Here is a 13102-nt window from a genome sequence, read left to right as displayed (position 1 = left end):
CCAAATAAAATAACAAAACAACAGCTTGTCCAGCAACTGAAAATTTTTTTAAAAAATTAAAAATTCCAATGATTGCTCGTTTACTTCAACCATGATTTAAAAAACCCAGGATAATTTTCCAAATGAAATAATGGTTTTGGATTGCTCAGCTTTGAACATACTGTGAAAAAATTTAAGTTTGGGAGAAAATTAAATTAGTTTGAACAAATAACATCAAATTCAGATCACATATTATCAGGAAAATTTTGATAATCACCTCAGGAATTTGGATTTTAACGGTAATATATGCCGTATGATGGCTAAATGCGTTTCCTCGGACTATGCCATCCTGTGTTGTGTTAGCGGGGCCGCCGCCTTCCTGTGTTGGCATTGCTCTATGATGAGAGATGGAGTTTTATTAAGTAAATGAAGAAAAACCATTCTATTACAACTAAAAAAGGAAGATGAAATTCTACTTGCTCTAAGCTGGATCAAGCCAAAGAATGAGTGAAGCTTAAAAGCATGCTGAAGGGAGATTCACTCATCAGAAATGAGCGCATACAAACAGGTAGAATGGATTTGGACTTGTACTTAGGGGCAGCCCTTTTGCATACCTTTTTAGGGATTGGTGAAGTCAAGGGAAGAGTTAGCTGACGATATGACATGAGGGAGTTTCTTTCATTTCATTATAAAGGGAGACTGAATATCTCGTGTGCATAAAAGCAATGGTATAGAAAATGTGTAGGTAGAATGAAACTCTAGCTTGCTTCTTGTGTAATGTGAAGGCTGGCCGCTGGAATAGACATCGATCAACCGCAAGCTAGAAACATACATAAGAGAATAAGGGAAAACCTGCAGAAAAAGCTACCTTGGTTTTTAGTTTGAGGCCTGGACTAAGAAGTGAAAGTGAGCAGCCTTGTTGTTTCTATGTTCAAGTATAAAAAGAGAGACAGAGCCTAAAACGTACGGAATAGTGATAAATACACTGAAAATGAAGATTAATCTTGTGTGCACAATAGCATTGTCATAAACAAATAGGTATGATATCCAATGATAGTAATTAATGTGTAAATAACAGCTAATTCCATTGCTAATTTTTTTTAAAAGGCAAAATGTCAAAAGCATAAACTTGATGTAGGCAGAATTCAAAATCAGAACTTTCAGAAAAACTTCGAAATATTGATCAAGCAAGCTAAATGGCACACAAATGCAACTTTCTTTGTCTTAAATACACTTCAAAATAAGTACAGTTTTATTTCTTATGAATTCATACACTGGACATCCCATTTTGGAATGCCACAATAGAATTTGACGTAGAAAGTGCAGCATTTGGTGTCTAGCTGAGTAACTTTGTTGGACAGCCGTCAGCTGGACTTTCTCTTACCTATTCTACTAGTTTGCAATTTGAAAACCTGTGAATTTTTTTTCTTTTTAAAAAATGCTCCCATTTGAGCGGGGTAATTTTACTAGGAAGAATGCTTCACAGAAAGCACCAGACCAAACAACCTTACTCTTAGATTGCACTGTAATCTTTAAATATGATTAAACGAAACAAAAAAAATTACATGACATTACAATGCTATTTACAAAGAAATGCTATTTAGATAAAACTGTTACCTAAAACCAAACAGCCCTTAAATTGTTTGCTTCTTCCTGCTTTTCTGCCACATTAAGGAATACAAAATCTTCCATTATAGATATCTGCATGTAAATTACAAAGAAAATTTTGATTCCTCTTCCAATGTGAAATCAATTTTCAAATACCTAAACAAATTTAACTCGTCAAATACAAAATCATTACAGTTGATCAGGGGAGGAAAAAAAAACTTTTAAGGAAAGCCACCATTACAGTAAACCTGGCAATTGCCAGCATCAAAATTAGCAAGCAATCTAAAAATCGACAAAAAAGTTGAAAACTGCAGGCTCGATGATGGTCAATAGCCCAGTTCTCATACAAAAATGAAAAATGACAGCACTAAATATAGATTACCAGATGAACAAAAACTAACTTAACCTAAAATCGTGGTTTTGATAAAATAATATTAATATTTGTTACAATAAAGGGAGATGAGATTCAGCAGACTAAAACATTACCTGAACTATGATCGTGCACACCTTATAAGAGGCTCACAGTGGGATTTCCAACTCCAAGTAATAGTCTTCTCTTTGCAGTTTTGCTTCGATAGCACCATACCTCAAATGCCTCGCTCAGGTCAGGGAATTTCAGCTCTTCAGTCCTCTGCATCCAGTCGCCAAGTATATCTGCCTGGTCACCAGAAGGCAGCGCAAGAATTAGAGATATAATCGCACCCTCAATATTTTGGCAAAGATCGCTATCCAACTTGTATGCAAAGGATTCATCGCTATCGCTCTTCCAATCTAATAAAGGCTTCATCTTTCTCAAATATGGAAGCCATGTTGTAAGGAAATGAACCCTGGATGGAGCTGGAAGTACCACACTTCCATATCCAATTGCGTCAAGGGCCTTACCAACCACCTCAATCACTTTTACCTTGACTGCCCAAAGACACGAACTGTACTTCTCATCTTGGACTACGGCCAATATTTTATCAGAGATTTTAGCCAAACCAATGACAAAATCCCTCAACATTTCCATCTTTGAAAGAACACCGCACATCCACTCTAGATCTACGAGGCATTGCAAAACTCTCTGCTCTGCAGCCTCTGGCGACTGTTCGAAGTCCAATGGGGTGGCATTCAGCTCAGTCTCAAATATTGTGAACATGTTGCCCAGGCCTGTCCGGGCCTCGGACATCACATCCTCATCCACTGTTACCAAAGGAGTGTCTTCATCTTCTAGTAGCATGTATTCCACTTGCTCCTTGGCTGAAGTTTTTAGGTCATCGACAAAGGGAGGAAAAGATCTTTCAATTGATGTTGCAAAGTGTATGGCAGAGATGAAAACATTCTTGGTAGCATTTAGATCAACGGGCTGGATTCGGGCCAGGATGGGAATAGCTGCAGGACCAAGGTTTGGTACAATCTTCAGTATCTCTTCTTCCTCCTTTTCATCCCAAGGCACAGCTTCCAGATACCGAATGCAGCTCTCAATGATGGAGTCGCAGTGAAGTGTAACAGAAGCTTGGAGAACTCCAAGAGCAGACCTCGCAGAATCCCAAGATTCCAAAACTGAATCATCAGAGACATATAAAAGTTTCAAAACTTTAACATAGTAGTCATACTGAGAACCCTGGCAAGGAACCTGAATGCAAATAGTAGGATCATTTTTTGTTCTTGAAGCATGATCCTTGGGAAGCTGCTCGGCAAAGAACTTGCTTTTTCTTACCAAAATGGTTGAGTGACAATATATTAATTCTGGCCTGTCTTCCCAGTTCTTCAGGAGAACTGTAACATCACTTGTGTTTCGATCACCAAATGTATATGCCTGATCCAAGCTGGATTCCTCCATAAGAAGAGGACTAGCATATTGCAAGACACTTAAAAGTGAGTAGCACCTTCATAGATGCTGGATAGCTGTCCAGAGATATATATGAAAGGGTCAATTGGATTGTCTCAGAAACTTCACAAAAAGAAAGTATTTAATTTTTTTAAGATTGGGGCCGCTGAAAGAAAAAAAATAAAACAAAATTGAACCCGTTTATCTTCTGAGGTGATCCATAATAGTAGAAAGGAAGATTTACATACATACCACTCAATTCCTAAGCATTTACATATTTTAACACCTAATATTCAACTCTCGCATACATGCCACCTTATCTCAGCATGAAAGGTTGTATATCACTTCTTAAAATGTTAAAAAAAAATGATATTTTCAATGTGATATAAAAGATTTGGATTGTATAAATGTAAAAAAGTAAAGTTTAGGTATTAGGTATTGTAATACTAAGGGATGGCATGTATGTAAATGCCCCGAATAGAAAATAGACAATATACTTGGCCATATCCAAACTATTTGGAGTTGGCTTCGTGACCTCACTCTCCACTTACTCACATTTAGCATTGCTTGATGTGTTAAATCTACAGCATATAAATTCCTCAACATAAGTTTTATGTATGTCTTTTTCGGTCTGTCCCTTTCCCCACAAAGTCCTTCCACATTAATTTTATTTATCCATTTAATTAGTGCATTTTTTAAGCGCATTTGAACATGCAAAGATCACCTAAATCAATTTTTCATTAACTTATCTTTACAAATGGTGCACTCCTACAATCCCTTTGATTTTAAATCTATCTTTTTTTGATTTTGTAAGAAATCCATCTCAATATTGACATTTTGCTACATTCAGCCTAATTATTTGGGACTTCTTTATCACCCATATGCTTATCATCAAGTGATTCGTTGCACCTTCCCTTTTGAGATGTTTGTGCTAGGTTATGCCCTATGTTACAAAGATACGGACATGGGGGCACGGGCACGATATTACACGGTCACTAGATATGTCTATTATTAAAAACATAGAATACGAACACGTGTTGGACATGCTATTATAATAAAAATTATTATTATTATTATTATTATTATTATTATTATTATTATTATATAATAAATAAATAAATAATTTAGAACAATATAAAAATAGAAAATAAAAATTTAATAAGAATAACTTTTAAAAACTAAAATGTCCACAAATAATTGTTAAGTTTATGACATACAAAAAAAAACTATATATTAGTTTGTATTACATCAAGATTTAAATCCTCTTAATAACTATTTATTAAAATAATTAAAAGGATCATCAGCTTCTTTAGCACCCAATTCTTATGTATTTACATATCGAACACCTAACTTTTCGTTTTCACATTTAGGCCACCTAAATCTTTCATATCACATCTAATATACTACTATTTTCAATTTTAAAAAGTAATACACCTTTTCATATATATGTAAGGGGGCATATGTAAAAATTGAAATTTGTGTTAGCTATGTAAATACATAAAAAATGAGGAGTATGTATGTAAATCTTCATTAAATTTTACAAAATAATTATTTTGTTTAATTTTAAACTTAAAAATATATTTCATAAAATTTTAATTCATTAATTTTGGACTTAAATGGGAAACACATCAAATTTTTTTAAATATTATTTAAATCTGACACTTCAATGTCATGTTCGACACGTATCAAAGCCGTGTCCGACAGGTGTTCAACATTGCACGACTCCTTAATTAGGAGTGTCCGTACATCATATATTATGCCCAACTAGCAATAAAATCAAGAAAGCACTTGCTTGAGGACCAAAAGAACCTCAAGTAGAGCTACAACTACTCCTAAAATGGTTTTAAATGCATAACATTTAAGTTCGCCAAATAAATATTAGCCATAATAAAATATAATCAATATATTTTTGACTCAATAATGCATTTAAGATATGAGGTTTGTTGAATAAATAACAAATTTATTATTTTATTGCATAAATTATTATAAAAACATTATTTAGATCAATTATTATTTTGGATAGCTCATAGTTAAAGGTGAGCGCTAATGTAAGCTCAAAATCACCATTTATTTTAGTTATATAAAGAAGCATACATAAATGATTTCCAAGTGCACTAGGTTGGTAGCTTGGCATGCAAAGAGTTGGACAAATTAACAGTGCAAACGTATTGATATTTGGTTGACCCGAATATTTTTCGAGCCGGGTTCGTGTCAGAGAATTCGACCATGGGTCAAGCTCATGTTCAGCTCTTAGTTTTTGACCTACAAAGATTTTGTCAGATCTTCGCCATTCTCCTTATTGTTAACTCTATGTGAACGGGATTTGGCATATGTTTTGGTACTCTTATTTTGTACTATATACAAATTAATAGCGGACAATTTCATGTTCCTGGTCCTCCTGATGCAGGTCATTCATACAAAACAACATAAATTTGGTGGTTACTCTTGTGTGGTTATTTAATTGCTCTATAAGTATTTGTGTAGTAAAAGCTTTATTTTTGCTAGGTTGTTCCCTTCTAGATCATCGGTGCTCTCTTAAGAGTGTGATTTTGGCCTTCAGTTACAAAACATTAACATCAAAGCAAGATTATAACAATATGATGGCATCATCTATTGAAACAACGTCTTTCAACTGCACTAATAAATGTGAGTTTACGAAGTAAAATGGAATCCATGATTTAAATATTTAAAAAAATGAAGATAAAAACATCTTTTCTCAAGAAAGGGGTACTTAAGGTTTTGAGCAGAAATGATTCCCTACATACACAAATGAGAAACAAGAAATGAACAAAAGTACCTCAATTTAATTATCAACAATTGGGAGACAAGGTTGTGGGAATATAGCAATTTAGAGACTTGCACAGGATATGTGAAAAAGATTAGAATACTTCTGCATGTCGAAGTTGCTTGGCAATCATTTTAATTTTTAGTAATAGATGTTTGCATTGCACATTAAAAAAAGGTACGTCACTATAAGAGAAATGGAATATCTACAACAAGCTTTGCTTAGATCTACAAATTCTTGATGTGGAATTAAAGAGGATAAAATTTTGAAGTTGTTAAATTCTTTCTCATCCACTTATTCGCATACTATTATCACCTTGCTTCATGATAAAGCTATAATATTCATGATGGAGGTGAAGGTTACTCTTCTTCTAATGAGTGAGGATGAAGGTGCAAGACGAAATTTCAACTATGGGCTTATTTATGATAGACCAAGAAACTTGAAGAAAGCAAGCATGAATAAGAGTAAGATCAAAATCAAAGTTCTCCAAGAATGGATAATGAAACCACAACAAAAAACGTAGATATTGAAAATCTACTTGTAGGTTATTTCAAGGAACGGTCAAATGAATCGATGATTAAAAAAAAAAGAAATTTTCCGTCTGAAGAAACATTAGTAGCAGGAAAAAAAATAAGTGAAGTTTTTGAGTTTATTCTACATTGGATTCGATTCTTAATAATAGATGTTCTCATCACATGACCCCACCTAAAGATTGGTTATCTAATAGGCTTGTCAATGATGGACATGTCCTAATGGGCATGAAATTTCATCGCGTGTAAGAATATTAGAATAGGGATAAAAAAAAAATGATGCTAAGAGGACATAGAAAGAAGTCAAATATGAATTACCTTTGAATAACCTACTCTATTTAAGCTGTCTTCGGATCAATAGGAATAGATACATTGTTGAAAGTGGAGTATTACATGTTTTAGCATGTGCATCGAATCAATGATAGCAAAGAAAGTTGGCAGCCTCTACTTCCTCTAGGAAGCATTGTGATAATTGTCGCAACAGTTTTTTTTAGATGATTTGTCAAGATTATAACATATGAGACTTGAACATATGCCAGAGCTGGACTAAAAAGACTCGAGCCAAAGCAGCTATTTGTCAAAAGGTTGAGTACATAACATGGAGTTTGCACCAAAATATTAGCAAATTTGAGTTATTCACTTGGCCAATAACCAAATGTATGACGAAAGAAGCAAACATATTAATGTTCAATACTATATAATTACAGAGAGAGTTAAAGTGTCAAAGTTTTGAACAAATAGATTGAATGCTGAATAGTACTTGATGCCTTGTCCCTTTGCTTTCATTCCATTAAATAATAATCGTACAATCTATTTTAGGTACAAAACAATTTGTATAATCTATTTTAGGTAACTTAATATTACATATTCCTAATCTATATATTCAACTAAAATAGAAATAAATCAGAATAAAGATATAAGAAATAATTTAAATAAGGAAGTTCTTAATTATAGAAAACACATAATTTAGTTGTCTAATTTTCATCCTTCCTGATTGACATCCCCCTCAAATTGATGTTGACTGATCAAAAAGCATCAATTTGCAAACAAAAAACTGATAACATTGCTAGGACCAAAAATCCTCAAACAGTGAGTGTCGAAGCTCGAGAGTGTCGAAGTCATGAATGTCGAAACCTAAGATCTATGGTTTGCCGAAGCTGTAGCCATCAATCTAAGGAGTCCCGAAGCTTAAGCGGACGAAGAGAAGCGTAAGAAGCAGTCGAAGATGCCACAGAAGCAACAATGCCTAGCGATGAAAATTCGAATCAGATGAATAATAATACAAACATAACAACACTTTTTAACCCAAGAATCCTTGTATTCCACAATGAATGGATTTTGTACTTCAGAATAAGTTCCATCTCTTGGCGAGCAGATCCGCGGCATCTATCAATCTATTGATCAAGTCTGATATTTTTCAAGACACACTTCCTCTTTTCCACCTTGTTGTGCTTCAAGGGAAGAGTAGATAACAAGAAGAAGATTCCAGACCAGCGTCGCAACAAGAGGTGGCAAAAAGCTTAAAATAAAAGCATGATTAGAGATCACCTGATGGCGTTGCTGAGCTCCTTGCAATTCCATAAGATGAGTTCGCCTCCTGTGAATATCAGCAGCTGCTCAAACATATTTGGTACCTTTCTCGATGATTTTGGGTAGGAGAGGACCAGATATTTAAGGTCGGCACGAGGGAGGAGAGCCACAGCTAGGGCAGAAGCGATGGTTGAAGATGAGAGTCGCAGCTAGGGCAGAGACGCAGTGAGGAGAGAAGATCGCGGCTATGTCCCTTGACGAAGAGATCACAGGTTGACGAGAAGAGTCGAAGGGAGGAGAGGAGATCGCAACTATGTCCCTTGATGAGGAGATTGCAGGTTGACGAGGAGAGTCGCAACTAGAGCAGAGACGTCGCGACGAAGTGACAAAGTGGCGCAGCACGTTGAGTCGTCACTAGAGAAGTGTTGCAGCGATGGATTGCGCGACTCAGGAGGCAAAGTTTAAACACGGCAGAGAGGATTGGCCGGTGATCTGGGAAGATCGCGCTAGGGCAGAGGCGACGAGAAGACCGTGGCTAGGGCAGAAGCGACGAGAAGATCGCGGCTAGGGCAGAGAAGTAGCGGGTTTCCTTCGACTCCACTGTGGATCGAAGATGTCACAAACTAAGCAGACGACGGTGGACGAAGATGCCGCGGAACTCAAAGGAGGACACGAACGAGCGCTCCCGGCGAGCAGGCAAGGAGCTTGGAAGCAGTCGAGGATGCCGACAAACGATATGATAGTGTTGGAGACTACGAAGGATTCATACTGATTCAACGTGGCTCTGATACCATGTCAAAGTTTTGAACAAATAGACTGAATGTTGAATAGGCTCGATGCCTTTTCCCTTTGCTTTCATTCCATTAAATAATAATCTTACAATCTATTTTAGGTACAAAATATTCTGTATAATATATTTTAGGTAACTTAATAATACATATTCCTAATCTAAATAGCTAAAAGGGAAATAAATCAGAATAAAGATATTATAAATAATTTAAATAAGGAAGCTCCTATTTATAGAAAACTCATAATTTGGTTGTCTGATTTTCGTCCTTCCTGATTGACATAAAGGTCATATTTCAATTCAGAAGATTGTAATATAGCAAAGTTCTACCAACATTCTTACCAAGGAAACCCTTTTTCTTCAGTTTAGGCAACTTTAAATGTGATTGATTTGTACAGTTTTAATGCCCCTCAGAACTTTAAAGTGCAAATTAATTTGCAAGAGAAAAAAGGCTTAATATGAGGAGAAATTAATTTGCAAAAGAACCAAAAGGCTTAATACAGTTTTTAGCATTAAATTGCAAGAGAAAAAAGGCTTAATATGAGGAGAAATTGTTATGAATTATATCAAATCATAATCGCTTATTATAAGATCATAATTTATTTTTTGCTTTTGACTACTTGGAGACTTGAAAGCACAAAAAAACTGTGAGCTTACTATGTGAAGGTTGTGAACAAACAAAAATGGGGTGTTATTTCTTCATCAAATATTGAAATAAAAGATTCAAAAGCAAGAGGGATGCAAGTTTAGTTAAGGAAGAGAGTTGGAAAATGGCATGAGAAAGATTGAGAAATCTCCCATGCAAGTTTTTTCTATTCTTGGAGATTGGTGAGAAGACTTTTTCCTCTTTGTTTTCCTTTTTAAAAAGGAAAGTGAGAGATTCTCCACACTCCTTATTATCTTTATGAGAGAAGAATTTTGCACAAGTATTAATTCACATTTTTTTTCCTCCATACAATTAGATAGTGGATATTTCTCTATCTCCCCACCTAGTGGATCTAGCACACTCAAGATTGAATCACATAAATTTCATATTCTTATGAGTGTGGTTGTTTTATTATTCCATATCATAGTTATGTAGTGCTACCCTTGTTTCTCCTATGTTGTTCTTATCTCTCTTTGATGCTCTCAAAAGAGTAATTTTGATCTTTGGGCATTTTCCCCTTTTTTTATGACAAAAGGGGCGTGATATACCTTTCGCTGCCACAAAGCAATTCATTAATTTGCTCAACTCTCGCTGCTACACAATGGAAAAACATTAATATGGTGGTAAGCTATATAATATATTCATGTGGTTGAGATTCACATCTATTAATCTTGTGTAAGCTTAGATCTAGAAATGAGATACACTAAGAAAACCAACCATACTTAAATTTAATTTGTGTGACAAATGCACAATCAAAATCCTTACATCATGCATGCAACCATCTACTGTCTCACAACTATAGAACAGACTTGCTATGTTGCTCTTCATTATAACGAGTTGTAACAAGCACATAAATTTAGTGTTGATTCGTCAAAAGGAAAATGGTGGATCTAATTACTCAAGTTAACAGAGATAAAAGCTATTAGAGAAAAAAATAGGTTAAATATCTAAAGTGCACTGAACAAGAATGGAGAAAAAATTAGGATTTATAAAGCAAATCTCCAGTAGTTAAGATAAGGCTGATGACAATGATCATGTTGATTAGGAATCTGCCTCATTTTTGTTATTAAGTTAAAAGTCATCTTTTGATGACACAGTTTAGTGTGGGCACCAAAAATTCGACGCCACCCCCGGTCAAATTTTCAAAAGGCTGTAAAGGCTGTAACAGTTGATGAGACACTGCCCAGAGATTTCGCCCTCACTTTGTGAGGGCTTTTTGATATGGTGGTTAGAGATTTCTTATAGGCACAAGCCCGCATGGTTAGTTACCCCTCCTCATAATGGGAGAGCACTATTGCTTAGTACTAGCCATAAAACATTGAGTATTCAAAATATATTCCCAATAGATATAAGATTTAAATTATAAAATTTATCACTTAAGCTTAAAGCGAATAGCAAGGGAAATTATGACAAACCCGATCAAGATGTAATGGTTTGGTCGCTCAGGGTCATTATGGTCCCTAATCTACTTAGTATAAAGAAGTAGTCCAAAAAACCAGACAAAATGATTCTTGTCAGCAACAATGGGTTGTGTCATCCAATGGGCCCTTATAGATCTGAGGTAAATGTTTGTCTAAGGGGATAAATTTAAGAGGACCTTGGCTGACATGAAATTTTGTGCCAGTTAAATGTACCCTTATTGTTCACAGCTGAAATGATAAAAAGCTGTTGGGGGCATACAGGTTGCTTTTGTGACCATAATATAATAGTGTTTTTTAATGGCAAAGCACCCAATCATATGATTCTAATCATAATTGCTACTTTTTGTGGAGCCATTAACCAAAACACGTAGACAGAAAACTAGAGTCACCTCTTTACTGTCGTTAAATTACTTTGAGTGTGATCATATTGATACACTTGATTTAAAATTCCTCAAGCTTAAGTCAATTAAAAGTTTTATGGGTGGATGGATTTTGTTTTTAGCTTGCAAGTGATTGAATTTTAACTTGAATATTTTGATTTTTTTTATTTATCTTGTAAATGATTGATTTTAATCTGATTGTCATGATTTATTATTTTGAGAACTTAATTTGGATGAATTGATCTAAGAAACTTGCCCCTCTGGTTGAAATTTTCTATCAATTCAACCGTCATTAGGAATTTAAATATTTGATTTGAACCCTGTCGACTTTACTTTTTTGCTTGTAAGGAAATAGATTTAATATTGACATATGATTGCAAATGAACCTTATCAACTCTATCTTATTTGCAGAGGATCGGGTTCATAAATTAAATCATTTGAGTTTATTCAAATTCATTCAAACTTTATTTTTAAAAATAGACCCCTCTAGTTGAATCTCCTATCAACTAATCCATCGATATTTTGATTGCTTGATTTGAACATTATTGGCTTTACTTTTTTCTTGTAAACAATTGTGCTTAATATGAACATACATTTGTACATGAACCTTGTCAACTTTATCGCGTTTATAGAGGATCAAATTCAAGATTTATAATAATTGGATTTATTTAAATGTTAAAACTTGATTTTGAAAGCAGACCTCTGCAGTTGAAATTTTCTATCAACTCAGCTATTATTGGAGATTTGATTGTTTGATTTGAACCCTATCGATTTTACGTCTTACTTATAAAGAATCAGGATTAAGTTTGTTATATGATTTCAAATGGAGGTCCTAATCATTCTCATCTTGACAACACTTAACTTATTATTATGCTTCTCTTTTAAAGGCCAAAATTCAGCGCCATAGAGAATTGCAGGTCTCACCACCGTCTTAAACTTTCCTTTCAGTCTAAGCGGTACTTTTATCACACAAAAGGCCCAAAGCATTCCTCAACTTCAACCAACCAACTTGAATTCTACTATTAACATCCCCATCTATATAACCATCGCTTTGAACAACGGAGCCAATATTTAAAATGTTCACACCTTTTAATAATTTGATCATCCAAAGTCACACTTCTGTCACTAGAGCTATTACTACTAAAATTACATTCCATGTATTCAGTTTTAGTTCTAATTAAATAAAGGGCTTTAGACTCCAATGTAGACCTCCATAATTCAAGTTTTTTCTGGGTTTTTTCTCTTGTTTTATCCACAAGAAGGATATTATCAGCAAAAAGCATACACCAAGGTACATCCTCCTGTAGATGTCCAGTAAGACCATCCATAACTAAAGCAAAAGGATATGGGCTTAAAGCTGATCCCTGATGTAATCCAACAGAAATAGGAAAATATTTGGTCAATCCTCCTTCAGTTTGAACACAAGTAATAGCTCTAGTATAGATATCTTTAATGACCTGAATATAAGTCATATCAACAACTTTCTTCTCAAGAACTCTCCAAAGGATATCTCTTGGAACCTTATCCTAAGCTTTTTCTAAATCAATAAAAATCAAATGTAGATTCTCCTTATTATCTCTGAACTTCTCCATCAAACCTCTCAATAAAGGTATAGCGTCCATAGTA

At 34.6% G+C, this 13102-nt stretch overlaps 1 protein-coding gene across 3 annotated transcripts in view; it reads right to left on the bottom strand.

Moving 5' to 3' along the window:
* Positions 1-285: 285 nt before the first annotated feature.
* The window catches only part of LOC110030510 (BTB/POZ domain-containing protein At3g05675-like), a 28655-nt gene continuing 15838 nt past the window's right edge, over positions 286-13102 (bottom strand). Inside the window, exons 2-4 of one of the 3 annotated variants that reach the window (XR_002294659.1) lie at positions 2074-3474; positions 1597-1680; positions 286-358 (exon numbers count right to left, since the gene is read on the bottom strand). Coding sequence is in view for 2 of the 3 variants with exons in the window: in XM_020733251.1 (XP_020588910.1) it covers positions 2096-3409 (1314 nt within the window). In the remaining variant the exon portion in view is untranslated. Of the gene's footprint in view, positions 359-1182; positions 1681-2073; positions 3475-13102 lie in introns of those variants that run through there. The other 2 variants (XM_020733252.1, XM_020733251.1) reach the window with 2 other exon arrangements.

Source organism: Phalaenopsis equestris, unplaced genomic scaffold, assembly GCF_001263595.1.
Source record: "Phalaenopsis equestris unplaced genomic scaffold, ASM126359v1 Scaffold000731, whole genome shotgun sequence".
NCBI lineage: Eukaryota > Viridiplantae > Streptophyta > Magnoliopsida > Asparagales > Orchidaceae > Phalaenopsis > Phalaenopsis equestris.
The sequence above is the reverse complement of the archived record's forward strand: the minus strand, read 5'-3'. Positions and strand labels throughout refer to the sequence as shown.